At 35.4% G+C, this 22,343-nt stretch overlaps 1 protein-coding gene across 1 annotated transcript; it reads left to right on the top strand.

The window, feature by feature from the left end:
* Window positions 1–3,620: 3,620 nt before the first annotated feature.
* Window positions 3,621–5,595, top strand: LOC104111996 (feruloyl CoA ortho-hydroxylase F6H1-3-like). Its single transcript, XM_009621823.4, has 2 exons — window positions 3,621–4,178; window positions 4,928–5,595. Exons 1-2 carry the CDS (start codon window positions 3,673–3,675, stop codon window positions 5,499–5,501), a joined length of 1,080 nt encoding a protein of 359 aa, XP_009620118.1. The 5' UTR covers window positions 3,621–3,672; the 3' UTR covers window positions 5,502–5,595.
* Window positions 5,596–22,343: the final 16,748 nt, after the last annotated feature.

Raw genomic sequence — 22,343 nt, 5'->3', positions numbered from 1 at the left:
GACCTGAGAAATAGATTGAACTATTTCTTGAGTTAACAATACATTTTCAGAAATAAGTCTTTCTTTAACAAAACCACTCTGGTTTGGAGAAATTAATCTTGTTAAGAGAGGATTTAGTCTAAGAGAGAATATTTTAGAAATAATCTTGTTAGTAAAATTAGATTGACTAATAGGTCTAAATTCATTAAAAGCGGTAGGGGCATCTGTTTTGGGAATTAGGATCAAACAAGTATGAGTATAAAATTTAGTAAGAGGAATACCTTTGAAGAAGTCCCACACAACAGCATTGATATCTTCCTTGATGATGCCCCAACAGTTTTGAAAAAATGTCCCATTGAATCCATCTGGCCCAGCAGTACTTGTCATCGACAGCTCAAATACTGCATTTTTTATCTCCTCCTCACTAGGAATCTCATCTATCATGTTTCTATCTTCATTAGTGATCTTTTTGGTGATGCAATTTAGAATAGTAGGATCTATACTTGATGTTGGGAGGTTGAAAATTTTGTTGAAGTGTCTGATGGTTGGTTTTGCTATTTTCTCCTCTCCCTGAATCCATTTATCCTTATGAGTTTTGATCCTGTTCACTTGAAGCTTTCTTCTTCTTTCTCGAAGGATACCATGGAAGTACCTTGTATTTCTATCTCCTTCCTCAAACCATTTTATATTAGTTTTTTGAAGAAGAATGGAGTCTTGCAAATGAAGCCATCTCATGTACTCCGCGTGAGCCTTATTTGTTTCTTCTCTGTCATATTCGAAGTTATTGGTTAACTCGATTTCTTCAAGGCATTGGATCTTTTCTTCCTATTTAAGAACCTGTTTATGAATGTCCCCCATTTCTTCTCTAGACCACTAAGTTAGTCTTCTGCTCAAAAGTTTTAGCTTGGATTGAAGTCTCCACATATTGTTGCCATCAATGTTGGTACTCCAAACTTCCTTTACAATGTTATAAAAGTCTGCCTGCTTAGTCCAGAAATTAAGGAATTTAAAGTAGGAAGTATGCTTACCTATCTGATCAAAGGCTTTCATGAGTAAGGGGTTGTGGTCTGAACCAGTCCTCACCAAGTGTTTGACATTAGTACTATGGAATTTTTGACTCCACTTGTCGTTGATGAATATTCTGTCAAGTCTTTTTCAAATTCTCTTCCTTGGACACCTATTATTGCACCAAGTAAATTTAGGGCGAGTGTACCCTAAGTCAGTAGTGCCACACTTGTCCATACAATTATTGAATTCGAGGCTTCTGTGCATTCTATGAGGTTTGCCACATAGTTTTTTCTTTGGATCTAAGATGGCATTGAAGTCTCCTCCAATGCACCAAAGACCTTTAACATATAGACTTATATCCTCAAGATTGCACCAAAGATCTCTTCTTTCCGCTACAGTGCATTTACCATAAATGGATGTGATATTGATATGAGGATTTTTCGTACTGTTTACCCAAAAAATCGGATAACGTTAAATTTAGGTATGGTTCTAAGGATACGTAAATTTATTTGATACAAATAACAATATAAATATTTTTACTATGAGGATGGGAATGATGAACATGGAAATTGAATAAGTTAAAACAAAACAAGCACAAAGAAATCTCAATGTATCTGAGAAAAGGATGTGTTTATTGCAGTCTATCTTGTCCCTATAGTTTACAAGGATCCTCCCTTTTATAATAGAGGGTCATTGTTTTATCTATAACAAAATAATAAAATAATGCATATAGTGGAGGACCCATGATGATTTGTCTCTTCCTCGGTTCTCGTCAAGATTCTCTCCCTTGGTGCGGTTGTAACGGCTCTTGTCTGCGAGCTTGATATTGGCTCGAGCTCGGTATTGGATCGAGCCCCCGGTCTTGGTTCAAGCTCGATTCTGCTTTGGGGTATCGATATTCGGGGTGAGTGTTGGTCGGTCTAGGCATCTTCGATAATCTACGAATTGCCTCGTAGTTCGATTTGGATATGGGCTCGAATAATGATACCGAGTCTTGTCGTTGATCGGTCTTATAGCTCGAAGCTCGACGTCCCTACTTCGAACTTCGACCGAGCTTGTCATGCAGATACCCTTTGATCGAAACATCATCGTCTCGACCAGTCTTTATAACTGAGTCAATCGGTTTTGACCGTACACAAGTACCATCTTCAACATAAATAGTGATCTGTTGCTCATTACTAATGTTCTTCCAGAAATACCATATTATTCCATTGTCATTAGAGATACAATTTTGAAATCCCAAGAATTTTTTGTAGCCTTCAATCTTGTTTTTGTCTACCATAGGTTCCATGATTGCTGTAAAGATAATATTGGTGATGTCTATAAGCTTTTTCAACCTATGAACACCCCTCTAATATTCCAGAAGATTATACTAATCATGAAACAATTTTAGGGAAGGTATCTGTCTGTTGTCTCCTCTTTTCCAAGGATGTGTTCTGACTTTCTTTTTCTTATTAGGTTGTCTTGCCCTGCTTCTGCCCCTTCCAGTAGGTATGTAATCCTCCTCTTCGAAATTTTTGTCTTCAAGACTGCCTTTTTCTTGTTGCTCAGTATCTCCTTAATTAACATATAATATTCTCTTATTGGCAAAAATATAAAAAATGTGTCCTTTTAAATATTTGATAATATCTCTCTCTATATATATATATAAAAGAGGGACATGAAAGAATGATGTGGCATGTCTCAATAGTTAGGAATCATATTTATTTTTTTCTCCTTTTTTTGAATTTTTCTCCTATTTTAATTTTTACATCATTAATTAATTGAAAAGGAACCTCCCCACTAATTAAGGTTAATTGAAAAGGCAACTCCCCAAATTATAACTATAAATATTGGGATGAACAATCGATATAGAAGTGAAAACTTGATGTCCAATTAGTAAGACTGTTAAGCCATACCACAGGCCAGAAAAGAGGTTCTACTTAGCAGTTCGCGTGCATCAGAAAAAAAAACATTGCTATTCGCATAAAATTCCAGAAAATAGTAAGAAAAGATAGTGTTTCGAAACTAAAAAATAAGTAAGGAATTCAAAGAGAAAAAGACTTAGGGTGTGTTTGACACGAAAGAAAAAGAAAAAAAAATCTTTCTGATAACTATTCAACAAAAAATATTTTTGCTTTGAAAAATGTGTAGTACTAAAAGGGACAAATACAACTTTTTCAATGTTGAGCTACTTGCGGTAAATAGTATTTCCTCAAAGAAAAAGAAAATCCTAGCATATGATATCTGAATTTCAATGTTGTCACTTGTCATCTACAAAAGAATCATTAAAACAAATAGTTCTTTTTATAAAAAGTTTTAAAAAAATAAAAGAAATGGAAGTATGTTTTCCAACAACCCATTCAAGACCACGATTAGCAATTTGCCAAAAAGGCAGAAACCATCATTATTGTCATTGAAATCAAAATTTAAACAGCAAATCTCCTCGCTAATAAACTTTGGAAGTTTAATTAGGACTCTCTTTTTGGAATTCCACCAGAAGAACTAATTAAATGCGCCATTCAAAGACTGCAATCTGAAAGTTTTACAGTTGAAATTTGACTTTCATATCTCAAATAGTTGACTCTTATCCCCCCACAAAGCCTATAAATAAACTATCTCAAATACAAAAGTTTCAGCAAGAACAAGCTTTTAGATATACATAAAACTTTTTCTATTTCCTAAACCTACTTTTAATTTTTAACAATGGTTGCACACTTGTCCAAAATTCTTTCAAACTCCGAAAACGTTTTTGATTTTGTTGTCAATGAAGGGAATGGAGTTAAGGGTCTTTCTGATATGGGAATTCAAGCACTTCCTGATCAATATATTCAACCACTTGAAGAACGAATTACTACGAGCACTGTAATAACCGATGATTCTATCCCTATAATCGACGCCTCCAATTGGAATGATCCAAAGGTGGCTGATCAGATTTGCAAAGCAGCTCAAAACTGGGGTTTCTTTCAAGTTATAAATCATGGTGTTCCTATTGAAGTTCTTGATAACATAAAGGAGACAAGTCATCGTTTTTTTAGTTTACCAGCTGAGGAAAAGAAGAAGTATTCGAAAGAGAATTCGATTTCGAGTAACGTTAGGTATGGAACAAGCTTTACTCCTGAAGCTGAGAAGACTTTGGGGTGGAGAGATTACCTTTCTCTTGTTCATATTTCTGATGATGAAGCTGCTGAGTTTTGGCCTCCTCCATGCAAGTAAGCCTTCTTAATTCTTTTTTAAACATGAGATGAAATTCTACATGTAGAGTTTTAAGAAAATTACATGCACTGAAATTCTATATATCGACAGAGGTAAAAACAAATTACACTATCAAGTCGCATAAAAAATAACTACAAACTAATGTCCATAATCAAAAAGAAAAACAAAAGAAGCTTGTTCCTTTGCAATTAGTCTCGTTTAAACACGAGTTTAAAATTTATATGTTGAAAGCATAAAAAAAATTACACTATTAAATCACCTAAAAATAACTAAAAATCATCGTCCATAATAACTGAAACTATTAATCTTGAAAATATAACATGTTACTTGCTATACAACAGGTTAATATGCATTATGATCTCTAGAGCGTCATCGTAAACAACAAATAACAACAACCTAGTATAATCCCACTAGTGGGTCTGGGGAGGGTAGTTTGTACGCAGACCTTACCCATACCCTTGGGTAGAGAGGTTGTTTCCGATAGACCCTTGGCTCCCTCTCTCCACCTTGCTCTTGGGTGACTCGAACTCACAACCTCTTGGTTGGAATGGAGGGTGCTCACCAGTAGAGCAACTCACTCTTGTCAGAGCATCAGCGTACATAAATTAAATTCTTTAACATACATTTTATACATTTTTTCTTGTGAAATTTTCATCTTAGACTTTCTCCTTTTCTTTTCTTAAAGAATTGTACGTAAAACATCCTATATATGAGTACTTACAATGAATTTTCTCTCCTCTTTTAGGGAAGAAGCACTTGAATACTTGAAGAGGTGTGATACTGTTATAAGGAAGATTTTGAAGGTGCTAATGGAAGGATTGAATGTGAAAACAATTGATGAAGAGAAAGAGGATCTCTTAATGGGTTCAAAGAGGATAAACTTCAACTACTACCCAAAATGTCCCAACCCTGAGCTTTCTGTCGGGGTAGCACGTCACTCTGATATATCAACAATCACTTTTCTCCTTCAAGATGATATCGGTGGACTATACGTGAAAAAACTCGATAGTAATGCTTGGATTCACGTCCCTCCTATCAACGGAGCTCTAGTTATTAACATTGGCGATGCACTTCAAATAATGAGCAATGACAAATACAAGAGCGTTGAACATCGTGTGATTGCAAATGGGAGCAAAAATAGGGTTTCTGTGCCCATTTTCTTGCATCCAAAGCCTTCAAGTGTTATTGGTCCTTTGCAAGAAGTGTTAGACAAAGGGGAGAAACCAATTTACAAGCAGATTTTGTATGCCGATTACACCAAGATTTTCTTCAGCAAAGGTCATGATGGAAAGGACACAATAGAATGTGCAAAGATATAGAGACATTATGTTCACATTTTCTACATATATATATATTGCTAATAGAGTGCATGTACTTATGCTTGAGATTAATTTTACAACATTTTTAATATTATTAGACTATATACTGAAAAGGCAAATATATGAATCTTGTACTGATCAGTTAAGAGGTAATTCTTCAGAATAATTGACGTTTTTCTAGGAACTCTAGTAATAGGTGTTGGAATAATTCTTCTTTTTGCTTTTGCTTTTTTCCTAAATAAACAACATAGAGTTGACTTCCGTAACGACTGACTTTTAGGACAGATTTCCATTCATTTTTTTTTACTTTTTCATTTTAAACGGAGGGGATATCGATGTCTACTTGGAGTCCATTAAAGTCAACCAACTATCTCAAATTATCTACTAAAGTCACTTTTCTTTTGTTGTAACAGCAAAGTCATTTAACTATGTCTATAGCACTCAGAAGGCCACTTAACTAGAATTTTTAAATTTTGGATTGCCAAATACCTATTTTACCCTCTAAATTATAAACATTTGTCTTCTTTTTGTTCATAATTGATATCAGAATTGAATTGGATACAATACCTAAAGTGGGATAGAAGCAATAAATTAACTCCATGAGATAGGAGAAGGACAAATATAGAAGGGGATATGTGGAATTCAATAATATTATGAAGATTCAACACAACTTCAAGCATAGGTAGCTTGAGTCTTTGTTAGAATCAAACAATCACCTCACACCCAAAGAGAATTCAACTATAGTCAAATCCAAGCATCATAAGCGAAAATCCTACTAATTATATCATTTATAAGCAGGAGTTCTATTACAGAAGATGAAAGAAATATGTCAGCCCTCCATTATATTGAAAAGTCACCGTTTTTCGGCGATTTTGTCAACGAAAGCATTTTGGGCTCGATTGGCTAATTTAACCCACCCTTTTTCTTTAATTGAGTTTTCTCTTAATATTATTACGAAGATTAGACTACCATTTGGTAATATCCAAAACAAACGTAAAGAGATCGGATGGATAGGTTGTTTGCCCGTAAAACGGTACAGTTAAATTTATAACGTGCTTTATAGACAAGCGAATCGATTTTATCCCAAAAATGATAAATAAATTAAATAAAATGCAAAACTTAGAGTTGAAAACGATATAAGACAGCAAATAGCTTGGTCCCGGGAACAGAGCTTCCGAAGACAGCAATATGAATATCAATTAACAAGAAATGAAGTGTTATTGAGCTTTTGAATTGTATACAACATAAGTTTGTCGAAAAATTCATATCCCTTACAATGGTTGTTAAAGTCACTATTTATAGTTGCACCTAGGGAACAAGATCCTAGGATCAAGCGCCTCTTAAATGACAATTATGGGGGCCGTCGAAGAATATGTAACAGCGGGCTATGAATGCTAAAATTCTCTATAACGGAATGTGTATTTAATACTGCAGAATATTCTTCATTGAATGCTATCGGGTGGCAGACATTCGTTTGTCTTCATTAGCAATATTCCCTTCGGGGGCTTCCCGGTGCCAACCGAATTTGCTGCTTCCGGTCTTGGTTTTCACCTGTCTCGCTTTCCGTCTGTCTTCGGTTCCACGTCCCTCCCATCAACGGGGCTCTAGTTATTAACATTGGTGACGCGCTTCAAATAATGAGCAATGACAAATACAAGAGCGTTGAACATCGTGTGATTGCAAATGGGAGCAAAAATAGGGTTTCTGTGCCCCTTTTCTTGCATCCAAAGCCTTCGAGTGTTATTGGTCCTCTTCAAGAAGTGTTAGACAAAGGGGAGAACCCAATTTACAAGCAAATTTTGTATGCTGATTACACCAAGATTTTCTTCAGCAAAGGTCATGATGGAAAGGACACAATAGAATGTGCAAAGATATAGAGACGTTATGTTCACATTTTCTACTTTTATATATATATATATATATATATATATATATATATATATTGCTAATAGAGTGCATGTACTTATGCTTGAGATTAATTTTATAACATTTTTAATATTATTAGACTATTTACTGAAAAGGCAAATATATGAATCTTGTACTGATCAGTTAAGAAGTAATTCTTCAGAATAACTGACGATTTTCTAGGAACTCTAGTAATAAGTGTTGGAATAATTCTTCTTTTTGCTTTTGTTTTGTTCCTAAATAAACAACATAGACTTGACTTCCGTGACAACTGACTTTTAGGACAGATTCCCATTCATTTTTCTTTTACTTTTTCATTTTAAAGGGAAGGGATATTGATGTCTACTTGGAGTCCATTACATAAATGGTCAACCAACTATTTCAAATTATCTACTAAAGTCATTTTTCTTTTGTTTGTAATAACAAAATCAATTAAATATGTCTATAGTACTCAGAAGTACACTCAACTCGATTTTTCAAACTTTGGATTGTCAAATACCTATTTTACCCTCTAAATTATAAATATTTGTCTTCTTTTTATTTATTTTTTTTAACTTTTTAATATTATAATTTTTTATTTTTAATTTATATTATGGACTTACCTATAGAATAAATATATTTTATTTATAAAATAAAAAATAAAAATTTTATGTAATGTCGGAATAATAATAATATAATTGAGCATAATTTTCAAGAATATATAATATATATTATAAAAATACTTTTATTTAAATAATTATTTTTATATTACGTGCATGGAATATATATTTTACAATCTTTATTTTGTTTCATTCTCAATTTTGTAAATAAATTTTTGAATTTTTGTTCTTGATATTAAAATTATTATTACGAACAAATTATTCTAATTAATTTTTTTACTATGCTCAATATTTTATTATTCCAGCATTATATATGCTTAAATACTTTTTATTTTTTAATTTATAAATAAAATTTATTTATTCTATAGGCAAGTCCATAATATAAATTATAAAGGAAAACATCATAATATTAAAAAGTTAAAAATAAAAATAAAAATAAAAATAAGACAAATATTTATAATTTAGAGGTAAAATAGGTATTTGGTAATCCAAAGTTTGAAAAATTTAGTTGAGTGACATTCTGAGTATTATAGGCATAGTTAAGTGACTTTGTTATTACAAACGATAGAAAAGTGACTTTAGTAGAGAATTTGGGATAGTTGAGTGACCATTTGAATAATGGACTCTGTGTACTTGGGACTGGGAGCTATTTTATTCTTTTTGTTCATAATTGATATCAGAATTGAATTGGATACAATATCTAAAGTGGGATAGAAGCAATAAATTAACTCCATGAGATAGGAGAAGGACAAATATAGAAGGGGATATGTGGAATTCAATAATATTATGAAGATTCAACACAACTTCAAGCATAGGTAGCTTGAGTCTTTGTTAGAATCAAACAATCACCATACACCCAAAGAGAATTCAACTATAGTCAAATCCAAGCATCATAAGCGAAAATCCTACTAATTATATCATTTATAAGCAGGAGTTCTATTACAGAAGATGAAAGAAATATGTCAGCCCTCCATTATATTGAAAAGTCACCGTTTTTCTGGCGATTTTGTCAACGAAAGCATTTTGGGCTCGATTGGCTAATTTAACCCACCCTTTTTCTTTAATTGAGTTTTCTCTTAGTATTATTACGAAGATTAGACTACCATTTGGTAATATCCAAAACAAACGTAAAGAGATCGGATGGATAGGTTGTTTGCCCGTAAAACGGTACAGTTAAATTTATAATGTGCTTTATAGACAAGCGAATCGATTTTATCCCAAAAATGATAAATAAATTAAATAAAATGCAAGACTTAGCGTTGAAAACGATATAAGACAGCAAATAGCTTGGTCCCGGGAGCAGAGCTTCCGAAGACAGCAATACGAATATCAATTAACAAGAAATGAAGTGTTATTGAGCTTTTGAATAGTATACAACATAAGTTTGTCGGAAAATTCATATCCCTTACAATGGTTGTTGAAGTCACTATTTATAGTTGCACCTAGGGAACAAGGTCCTAGGATCAAGCGCCTCTTAAATGACAATTATGGGGGCCGTCGAAGAATATGTAACAGCGGGCTATGAATGCTAAAATTCTCTATAACGGAATGTGTATTTAATACTGCAGAATATTCTTCATTGAATGCTATCGGGTGGCAGACATTCGTTTGTCTTCATTAGCAATATTCCCTTCGGGGGCTTCCCGGTGCCAACCGAATCTGCTGCTTCCGGTCTTGGTTTTCACCTGTCTCGCTTTCCGTCTGTCTTCGGTTCCACGTCCCTCCCATCAACGGGGCTCTAGTTATTAACATTGGTGACGCGCTTCAAATAATGAGCAATGACAAATACAAGAGCGTTGAACATCGTGTGATTGCAAATGGGAGCAAAAATAGGGTTTCTGTGCCCCTTTTCTTGCATCCAAAGCCTTCGAGTGTTATTGGTCCTCTTCAAGAAGTGTTAGACAAAGGGGAGAACCCAATTTACAAGCAAATTTTGTATGCTGATTACACCAAGATTTTCTTCAGCAAAGGTCATGATGGAAAGGACACAATAGAATGTGCAAAGATATAGAGACGTTATGTTCCCATTTTCTACTTATATATATATATATATTGCTAATAGAGTGCATGTACTTATGCTTGAGCTTAATTTTACAACATTTTAAATATTATTAGACTATATACTGAAAAGGCAAGTATATGAATCTTGTGCTGATCAGTTAAGAAGTAATTCTTCAGAATAATTGACCTTTTTCTAGGAACTCTAGTAATAAGTGTTGGAATAATTCTTCTTTTTTGCTTTTGTTTTTTTTCCTAAATAAACAACATAGACTTGACTTCCGTGACGACTGACTTTTAGGACAGATTCCCATTCATTTTTCTTTCTTCACCTGATTTTCTTTTACGTTTTTATTTTGAATGGAGGGAATACCGATGTGTACTTGGGACTAGGAGCTACTTTATTCTTTTTGTTCACAAGTGATATCAGAATTGAATTGGATACAATACCCAAAATGGGATAGAAGCAATAAATTAACTCCATGAGATAGGAGAAGGACAAATATAGAAGGGGATATCTGGAATTCAATAAAATTATGAAGATTCAACACAACTTCATGTTGGGAATAAACCCCCAAAAAAATAATATCTGCATTTATTATACGATTATAATAAATGCAGATTATTAAAATACTGTAACCAACGGTAATAATAAGAGAAACAAGGACACCGATATTTTTACGTGAAAAACTCTTCTGAATAAGGAAAAAATCACGGCCCGAGAGTAGCAACTGATTTCACTATAGCAAGGATTTTACAATTTGTGGTACCGAGTAAAATACTCCAAGACCACTAAACACTTCAAAGAAATAACCCCATTTTGATTTTTTCACCTCACTACAATACCGCTCAAATGCTCTATATTTTTCCTCAGAGAGTATTTTGCTTCTTACTCTGTAAATCACTCTTTTTCTCTTTGTTTTGGTGTGATTACAAGTGAAAGTAAAGGCACCTATTATAGTTGCAGAATGCCCATGATGATGTATGTAATGACATCAATACTACTGCAAAAGTCTGCCCAAATCTTTTCTAGTATTAATTGGTTGGCTTGAAGTTTTTAAAGCAAAAGAAAACTTCTCTTCTTTCACATATGGGTGATGGACCCAACAAATCTCCCCCTCCAGTCCCATGCACCTGAAGGAGGTAACACCGAAGTTTCTAGTTTGAGTGCATACCGACAAGTTCTTTGCATAGCTCGAACTTGTCTCTTGGTACCACCTTGGTCTGCATATTCGAACAATTCTCACTTGTATGGATCTTCTTGATCTGTATAGATCCATCCTCTATTCTTTCTCGAATCTAGTGATATCTCACATCGATATACTTCGTTCTTGTGTGATACATGGTATTTTTGCTCAGGTCTATTGCACTTTGACTGTCACAATAGACGACATACTCCTTTTGATGCAATCCAAGCTCTTCAAAGAACTGTTTCAGTCAAACCATCTCCTTGCCAGCTTCAGTAGCGGCAATATACTCTGCTTCAGTTGTAGAGAGTGCAACACACTTCTGCAACTTCGACTTTCATGATATAGCCTCCCTGAAAAAGTGAACAGATATCCTGTAGTAGATTTACGATTATCAAGAACACCTGCCATATCAGCATCCGTGCAACCCTTCAAGACTGGATCTGATCTCCCAAAACACAAGCATTCATCTGAGGTTTCTTTTAGATACCTAAGTATGCACTTCACAGCTTCCCAATGTTCTTTTCCGGGATTATCAAGAAACCTGCTAACAATACCGACAGCATGAGCAATATCAGGTCTGGGACATACCATTGCATATATCAGGCTCCCGACGGGAGAGGAATATGGAACTTTAGCCATACTTTCTTTATCTTCCTTTGTTGTAGGACACATTGTCTTGCTCAACTTCATATGACCAGCAAGAGGCGTGCTTATGGTTTAGCACTCATCATGTTGAAGCGTTTAAGTATACGTTCAATATACTTATGCTGTGACAGCAATAACTTACTATTTGTCCTATCTCGGACAATTTCCATTCATAGAATTTGTCGTGCTGGACCCAAGTCTTTCATGTCAAATGACTTGGACAAATCTTCCTTCAACTTGGCAATCAACTTCTTGTTTTGTCCTACAATCAGTATGTCATCCACATATAACAACAAAATGATAAAGTAATTGTTAGAGAATTTCTTATAGTATACACATGGATCTGAAAAAGTCTTTGTGTACGTTTGACTTCTCATGAATGAGTCAAACTTCTTGTACCACTACCTAGGAGCTTGTTTCAGTCCATAAAGACTCTTTTTCAACTTTCACACCATGTGTTTCTTCGCCTTTACTTCAAAACCTTCTGGCTGCTCCATATAGATCTCTTCTTCCAAATCTCCATGTAGAAACACGGTTTTCACGTCCAACTGCTCTACTTCAAGATCTAGGCTAGTTGTCAAGCTCAAGATTGTTTGAATAGAAGTCATTTTGACAACAAGTGAGACAATTTCATCAAAATCAATACTTTTCTTCTGTTCGAAACCTTTTACCACCAATCGAGCTTTGTGTCTGACCAGCTTGTCGTTTCCATATTTCTTGAGCTTAATGACCCACTTGCACTTGAGCGGTCTTTTGCCTTTTGGAAGTTCAACCAGTTCGTATGTATCATTCTTCTGTAAAGAATTCATCTCTTTTTGCATGGCTTCTATCCACTAGATTTGTTCCGGATGAGATAACACCTCTTTGAAATTCTCTAGCTCCCCCTCATCAGTGACGAGGATATACTCCAAAGAAGGATACCTTGTGCACTCTACCTTCTCTCTTTCAGATCTTCTCAAAGGTTGTTGTCCTTCTTGTTGTTGTTGTTGCTCTCCTTCTTCCTCTTGTGAAATAGGGTGCCCCCTGCTCAGCAACCTCTTCATATACACCTTCCGTATGCCATTCTTCACCTGTGGAAGGATTACGTACATGTGTAGTAGGAGTAGTAACAAAGTTAGTAATTGTACCATTATCATTTTTTGTCTTTGTTGATCGATCACTATCAATCCCGACCACAACTTCTCTGAAGATCACATCTCTGCTTCTGATGATCTTTTTCCTTTTTGGGTCCCATAATCTGTAGTCGAACTCTTCATCTCCATAACCGATGAAGATTCAGGGAATAACTTTGACATCCAGCTTCGTTCTCTGCTCCTTCGGTGCATGTGCAAAAGCTTTACATCCAAACACTTTCATATGGGAGTAGGACTCCTCTTTGTTGGTCTAAACTTTCTCTGGAATGTCACACTCTAATGGAAATGATGGACTTCTGTTAATCAAGTAACATGTTGTGCGAGCTGCTTCACCCCAAAATGACTTAAGTAGTTTTGCCATTTTGAGCATACTTCTCACCTTTTCGACAATGGTGCGATTCATTCTTTCAGCTACACCATTGTATTGTGGGGTTCCAGGAACTGTCTTCTTATGTCTGATTTCATGGCCTGAGTAGTAGTCTTCAAACTCCTTTGAAGTATACTCTCCTCCATTGTCTATCCTGAGACGCTTTAATTTTTGACTTGTCTCCATTTCCACCAGAGCATGAAATTTCTAAAATACTTGAAATACCTGGTCTTTGGTTCTCAATAAATAAACCCACAAATTTTCGTAAAGCATCATCAATAAATGTGAGAAAATATTTGTTACCTCCCATTCATTCTACATCCATTGGACCACAAATATCAGAATATACTAAATCAAGTATATTCGATTTTCTTCCATGAGTTGATTGAAACGATACCCTGTGTTGTTTTCCAAATAAACAATAATCACAAGAATTCACAATTGTACCTTTTGCAAATGAGATGAATGACTTTTTGGATAGGATCTGCAGTCCCTTCTCACTCATATGGCCCAATCTCTGGTACCATAAATCTGCAGGCGCATCATCTACATCCGCATATAATCCATCTTTACATATTTCAGTGGTTGTCTTGTACATTGTGTAGGAAGCAACTCCTTTAGCAATCACCAATGATCCCTTGGTGAGTCTCCATTTCCTATTGGCGAAGTGATTCTCGTACCCGTCTCGATCTAGAGCGATCCCTGAAATCAAATTCATTCGTAAATCTGGTATGTGTCGCACATCTTTTAAAACTAATGTGCATCCGATATTTGTCATGATACAAATGTCGCCAATCCCCACAATCTTTGAGTGACTGGTATTTTTCATCTTGACCATTCTAAAGTCTCATGCTTTGTACCTACAGAAGAATTCTCTTACCGGTGTGGCATGGTAGGAAGTTGCTGTGTCAACCACCCATTCTGACTATTGGCTTGCTATGTGCATGCATTCCTCCTCCTCGTGAACGAAGAGAACCACCGAATCATCATTATGCACTGCAGCAGTTGTGTTGTCATCATTCTTCTGGCCACTGCTCTCCCCTCAACCTTTCTTTGGGCACTCTCTTTTGAAGTGTCTGGGTTGACCGCAACTATAGCAATTCTTACCCTTTGATCGGTTCCTGGACTTTTCACGAGCTTTGGATTTATCATGGCTACTCTATACTCTAGAAAAACTTCTTCCTTTGTTTTCCATGATAAGAGCCTACCCTTGGTTTTCGGGCTTCTTCATCATCTTATCATTGAGTAGGATGGCTGATGTGACCTCCTTTAAATCGATGGTATCTCTACCATATAGGATGGTTGTTGCCAAATTATCATAGGAAGATGGCAACGAGTTTAGAAGCATGATAGCCTTATCTACTTCAGTGATTGTTTCACCAAGGTTTTCCAGCTGCGTGATTAATCCATTGAACATATTTAAATGGGACAAAAAAAATTGTACATTCACTCATATGGATGGCATAAAGCTGTTTTCTCAAAAACAACTTGTTTGTTAAGGATTTGGATAGACTTTCTAGTCTTTTCCAAATACCACATGCACTATTTTCATCCCCAACATTATTGAGTACTTCATCGGACAAGTGCAGTCTGATTGCACTAGCCGCCTTCTTATCCATGTCTGCCCAATTCTCGGCTTTCATGGTTTTCGGCTTTGCCTCTTTACCATCTAGTGCAATATCTAACCCTTGTTGGATGAGTAGGTCATTCATCCTTCTTTTCCATATGGAGAAACCGTCATTACCGTTGAATCTTGTTACTTCATATTTTACTCCTGACATTTGTTTTTCTCACGTATGGGTTCAGGAAAAGGTATTTTTGTGAATGAGCAGAACTTGTGCTCTGATACCAATTGTTGGGAATAAATTCCCACAAAAATAATATTAAACGGTATACGACTATAATAAATACGGATTACTAAAATACTGTAACCATCAGTAATAATAAGAGAAACAAGGACACCGAGATTTTTACGTGAAAAACCCTTCTGAATAAGGGAAAAACCATTGCCCGATAGGAGCAACTGATTTCACTATAGCAAGGATTTTATAATTTGTGGTACCGAGTAAAATACTTCAAGACCACTAAACACTCAAAAGAAATAACCCTCTTTTAATTTTTTCACCTCACTACAATACCGTTCAAACGCTCTATATTTTTTTTGAGAGAGTATTTTGCTTGTTACTCTGTAAATCACTCTCTTTCTCTTTGTTTTGGTGTGATTACAAATAAAAGTAGAGGCACCAATTTATAGTTGCAGAATGCCCATGATGATATATGTAATGACATCAACACTACTGCAAAAGTCTGCCCAAATCCTTACTAGTATTAATTGGTTGGCTTGAAATTTTCAAAGCAAAAGAAAACTTCTCCTCTTTCAGGTATGGGATGGACCCAACACTTCAAGCATAGGTAGCTTCAGTCTTTTTTAGAATCTTACAATCACCTCAAACTAAAAGATAATTCAACCAGTCAAATCCAAGCATCATAAGCAAAAAATCCTACTAATTATATCATTTTTAAGTAGGAGTTCTATTACAAAAGATGAAAAGAAATACATTAGCCCTCCATTCTATAGAAAAGTCACAATTTTTCTGTTTACCATTTTGGGTTGGATTGGCTAATCTAACCCACCCTCTTTCATTGAGTTTTCTCTTATTATTATTAGGAATATTAGACTACGAATTGGTAATAGTCAAAACAAACGTAAAGAGATAAGATGGATAGGTGACAATTAGCAATGAACATGAGCTCCCTAAAGAGGAAACACTACCAAGGATCTTTACATAAAAAAGAAACAGAAATCTAGTAGCACAAGCAGCGCAACAACTGATCACTCCCCAAAGAACTCCCAGACTAACGAACTTCGATACTAAACTAAATTCAAAACCAAGCTAATTTAAAATGTTGAAACTAAAATCCCTAACGAATAAGCTCGTGTACGCAGTACACATGGAAAAACAGCCAACATGGGTGTATTAGCCATTAGCTTGATTAAAGAAGATACGCTTACAAATACACCCACTATGGGTGCGTTATCGATAAATCTGGAAGAGAAAAATTGAAGGCCTTAAAATTATGTCCGAAACATAAGAGTATGTGATCGCTCATACTTTTGGTTTTGGTTCAAGTGAGATTCCAAATCCAAGGAAGGCATGCGCGAGTAGCAGTATTTTTAAAAGTAAAACAACAATAACAACCCAGTAAAATCTCACAAGTGGGGTCTGGGGAGGGTAGAGTGTACGCAGACCTTACCCTCTACCCTGAGGAAGTAGAGAGACTGTTTTCAATAGACCCTCGGTTCAAAAAGATGAAAAGAGACAATATATCAGTACCATCAACAGAAACCATAGAAATAATAACAGCGTCGTAAGGACCAGAAAATAGATTAAAAAACAATAACAATAATAAGTAAATAAGGCTCGGTACTAAGAAAAACGGAAGAATAGTATGAACATAATATTAACCACTAGCAGTCTAAGACACAACCCTATCAAGCTAGCCTCTCACCCGATACGAAGTTGAAAAATGCTCAACTGCCTCCTAACCTATAACCTTAATGCTCGGCATTCACACCTTCCTATCAAGGGCTATGTCCTCAGAAATCTGAAGCCACGATGTGTCCTACCTGATCACCTCTCCCCATACTTCTTAGGCAACCCTCTACCTCTTCTCGTATCCGCCAAAGCCAATCACTCACACCTCCTTACCGGAACAAAAGGTGCGAAGTGAAATGCATTCTTCATTGAAGTGAAATGTACAATTCATGAAAGTTAAAAAATACCAAACATATATGAATTTAGTATGATAATTATCGGTTCGAATTAAAACTAATTTTAGCATCAAATATACAGTAGATGAATATCCAATTACTCAACATTGAGATTCAAAGAACCAATCGCTTCTCGTTGGGATCTCTTTAATCGTTATTATTGAAAAATGCATAACTTCACCTATGAAGCGATAACCCATAACCTCGTAGTTGAACATACTAGTGTTTGGAAAGGCCGTCGCACAAAGCACTTTATCCAACTCCAACTGAATATTTTCTAAAGCTCAATTGGAATGATCTTCACCCATCCATGTTACTATTTGTCACGCCCCAACCTTGTTGAGGCGGACAGACACTCAGTGCCTTAACTTGACTGAGCATACCAACCTGTAAGACTAATGTACCTATACTGAATCACAAAACACATGAAAACCTGCTAATAGAGGAAATATGACAACAACAATTACTTCCAACTCAAAAGAGATATATACATTTAGGGTTCCTAACACATGCCAAAAATCCAACACATGAGTACTGACTTAACACATCTACGTAACCGACAATACAAACTACATAAGTCTGTAGAGCCTCTACGAGTATCTGACAATAGTACTACTGTCGGGACAGAATCCCGACCTACCCATAGAGTTTATACATATGTACATCTTAAAATGACTAGAATCGACCAGACTTAAGGTAGAAATGGAGCTCATCGAACAAAGTGTTGAATGCCTGTAACTGCCTACTGGGGAGGCCAGCCAACTTGAGTATTTGAACCTGCAGCATAAATACAGCGCTCTCGCTGAAAGGAACGTGAGTACGGATTGAATTTTACTCGTATGTAAGGCAAACCAAATAATAATGAAGGAACAAAGGCTCATAACAAAGGCAACTGATGAAATGTAATCGACCAAATACATCATAAAGCTACGAAACAACCTACATGAATACATATCAAATCTTACCATTCTTATGTTAGAAACGTCTTGCTGAGTTATGTTGAATCATATTACTTGTCAACTTTGGATTGTTACATAATTAATATGTTCTTTTAGTTTTGAAATATAGTGAGCCACATAGGGCATATAACATGTGAAAACTTTCCCGTGTGAGGCACGACTTTCTGATATCGTATATATATAGACCTCAACGGACTCCATTTGAGGCACGGACTTGTCATATCCCCCGTTTATCATAGGTAAAAGGTAAATAGTAAAGTTCTTAGTAAATAGTTTATGAACTATTGTGTTTTCTTCTTTGTACCTTTGACGTACTTATTAGTAGTGACAGTCACAGTGATCGATCGTTTTAACATCTTGACTAAAAATCTAAATTCTAGATTAGGGCCTTACTCTTTTGAGGTTCCCTCTTTCACCTCCTCTAATATATTATTTTGTACGCCCTGGCTCTATTCTGACAGCACTAGCTGACATCGAAATCTCAATCTCTTTTCCATGAGCCATCAATATTCATTTGAAAATTCTTATTCACTAAAGTCATACGTGTTGACTATATCAGTCCCAATCCATTCTCGACTTATCTTTCCATTTGAAAAATTATGACACTTTTGGGCTATTAGCCCAAACAACTTGTATTATAACTTGAACCTTGAGTTGTATTCTCGTCACTTCTATATCTTCCACAACATGTAATTAATACGATCGAGAATCCGTACTCTCACTTCAGGCACAAACGCACGATATGGAGTATGAAGAAAGTGAAACACCCTAGATGTCATTGTAGCTTCCCCGATATAAGTGTGGCCGGAAACATACCGATAAGAGGGACTCTACTTGACACGACTCTATAGACTTCCTAGGACTCAACTTAGAACCTAGTGCTCTGATACCAAGTTTGTCACGACCCAAAATCACGTGACCGGCACCCAGCACACTACCCAACCCGAACGAACCAAACCATGTGATGCACCCAAATCATATGCATGAAAACCAATTTAACTGTGAAAGCTCTTTGAAAATCATATACATTTTCAAGTTAAATGATAAAATATTTTTCAATTTAAAATCATATTGGCGTCTTTCATGATAATAACAATAAGACTAAGTAAAATAAATATATTTTCATGTATGTTGTGTACAACCCCGTTATTACAACCTTTCACAACTATCTATGGAGCCTCTATACCAAGAATAGAACCAACGGTTGGAGTAATTCCAACAAAATAAAATAAGAAAGAACATGATAGCTACCACGAGATAAAAGTGGTGCTTCATAATACCTCGGAAAGAGAGTCATCCTAGATTGACCGCATGCCACATATCATACATCATCCTAAAACATGTAAAGTAAGCAGGGCCCTGGAGGGGGCTCTAAGGGCTGAGTACACCACAGCGGTACTCAATAAGTGTCATAGACTCTCTCTAACTTAAGTTCTTGGGACAAACTTTATAAAAATAATGCACCAATATTTGATATAAAACGATAAGAAATTTTATCAACTCATGACCCTTGTTATTTTAAATAACAACCAAGTGAAATGTTACCCACAATATAAACTTTTAAAACATTTATATCAATTCAAGATTTTGGATAAAAAATCATGCAAAATCATTTCATTTGCTTTAAGTCATCTAAATCACTTTCGGCTCCTTAGGCCTAAACATAAAAAAATCATCCTTACCTTTCACTGGGAGTACTATACCATCACCGACATAAGAAGGTCAACTAGGTTATTTACCTAGCGGCAAGTATCATATATCCTACTTGCTCAGGTTGTCTCATCGTAGTGTCGTACGAATCGAATCAGCCATGCTAATAATAGCACAAAATAGTACTCTCTCGAGGGAGAGCACTCTGTCATAGTCTATACCACAAAGTAGCCATCTACGCCTACACCGATACGTGTAGTTTCATGACAACGAACACGATATACATGGAGAAAGTGCTTCATAAAAGTGTCATTTTGCCAACAAGATTTAAAATAAAATTTTATAATACAGCATGACACTACATATGCAGCATAATATTTTAATACATGGAGACATCCGTACTTGTTTTCCCCCACAGTCACGAAAGCATATTTGCAAACAACTTAAGTATTAACTTGAAATATGCTTTTGAAGAAAGTCCCTCAAGAAGAGTAAGTTTTAATCAACTTACCTCGCTTTCGCTTTATTAACATTCACAAGCTTTCAATCCTCCCCCATCATTCCAATGTTGATTAAAATACTCAACATCACCATCAAGTCAATATCTACAATTAGATATCCTAATTACATCAAAATATGACCTAAGATATTGATCAACATCCATATATGGCTCATAAGTTGGCTACAAGCCTCCAACAACTCAAATTGCCAAATAGTTTTACATGCTAGACCATTCAACTTCATTCTTATGTTTTAATACCAATTCGAAGTTATTAATGATACTACATCAATTGCACATTGCCACCAAGTTACTATTCATCGTCTTCCATAATCAACACTTGCAAAATATACAATTCGGGTGATTACTTAGTTAATCACTTCCATCTTTTGCTAACAAATAATTCCATAGGTTCATTGTATTCATAAATTTCATCGCCAAGAAAAGTACCATTCATGCCATGAACTAGAGTTTTATAATCCAATCTTTCAACCATTAAAACTTGTAACAAATGCTTCAAATACTTCTAACTACTCATAATAAATGAGTTTGAAGCATTGAAATTACCTCTAGTAGCTCAATCTTGAAAAATCATAACTTTGGTGATTTTAGTGTTCTTGAGGATTTGATGATAAAATCTAGCATTTGGATACAAGAATGATGTTAGAACTCATGTATATTGAGTAAGAATCAACCCAAAACAACATTAACAACTTACCTTGGTTTATTGGACTTGATTTGCGCTTAAAATCGCCCCTTCACCTTAAGAACCCTAACCCCCAATACTCAAAATACTCTCTCCCCCGACTTGATATTTATAGGCCCAGATTTCTGGGTTTCGGACGCGGCCTTGGATGCTATGGCAGCACTTCACTGCCAGCCACTTTCGGACGCGGCCCCGGATGCTTCGCATCCGCAGACTCCTCTGCCAGTCTTTGGTAATTTGGTCATAATGTCTTATAGAAATGTCTAAATGACAAACGGTTTGAAGCGTTAAAAACTAGACTTTAAGATATTTCATTTGATAGGTTGTCCATCATATAAATCCTTATATATATATATATATATATATATATTTTAGTCCAAAGTTTGGTCTTGTGCGTGCTCATTTGGAACTTTAGTCTATCATATAATTTCCAACTTGACTTAGACTTAAGGCTCTCATTAGACCCCACATCACTTATAATATGCCTCGTACACTTATTATCATATCCAAATTAATATCCATCATATTAATAATCCTCGTCCGCACATAAAATAAAATAATTAGCACACATCAACTTTTTTAAATGCGTTTAAGTATTTCTTAATTTTCCGGGGTTCTACACTTACCTTGGAAGTAATTAAAAGATGAAATACAGAGAGTATTTGCTCTATATTCAGCCAAGAAAATATGCCCAAATGAATTCCTAAATCATATTTTTTTTCCTTCCTTACACCACAAGAGAACTTCACTTCTTAGAGAACTTGATGATGGAGAGGGATACTAAGGCTTTTCCTTGCTTACACCCCAAGAGAACTTTACCTCTTAGAGATTTTGATGATGGAGATGGATATTAGGGCTGCCAGGTCTAAATACTATTGAGAAAGATGAAAAATAATGATCTAAAAGTCAGGTTTTGTGGTTATATATAGGTTACCCTAGGAGGTGCCACGTGTCCACTGCTAGCACTTGGAAACTACTTACAGGTCCGTAGTAAAACGTGCATAACTTTTTGTCCCGAAGTCTAATTAATGATCGATCTATTTGCAGCATTGGAAACTAGACTCGAATAACTTTAGTTTGATAAGTAGATTACCACATAATATGTCACAACCTAAAATCCCATCTTAAGGATCGTGATGATTACTAAAGAGTCGAGACAAAGCTGTGAAAACTTCAAGGTATACCTGATATTCTGCTCGCAGGCCTCGGAGTCACCTTCTAATGTTCCCTTACTACTGTTTATTTTTAATCCAAATAATGTTGTATTTTGAGATTTCTTGTGTACTCTCTATAGAGCTTATGACTCTGTATTACCGGATTTTGGGATGTATGACTGTTGTATTCACTTTATGGCTATGTTATGGCATTTTCTAGCTTTTATTAAATGGTTAAGTTGCTTTATTCCGTTTTATCACATCA

Source organism: Nicotiana tomentosiformis, chromosome 1 (genome assembly GCF_000390325.3).
Source record: "Nicotiana tomentosiformis chromosome 1, ASM39032v3, whole genome shotgun sequence".
In the NCBI taxonomy this organism is placed as follows: Eukaryota; Viridiplantae; Streptophyta; class Magnoliopsida; order Solanales; family Solanaceae; genus Nicotiana; species Nicotiana tomentosiformis.
The sequence above is the reverse complement of the archived record's forward strand: the minus strand, read 5'-3'. Positions and strand labels throughout refer to the sequence as shown.

What these genes read in the sequence shown, in the direction of transcription:
- LOC104111996 (XM_009621823.4), top strand. Translation starts at nt 3,673, where the DNA reads ATGGTTGCACACTTGTCCAAAATTCTTTCAAACTCCGAAAACGTTTTT. An exon ending in TTTTGGCCTCCTCCATGCAA is followed by an intron (nt 4,179 to 4,927) that starts GTAAGCCTTCTT and finishes CTCCTCTTTTAG; the next exon opens with GGAAGAAGCACTTGAATACT.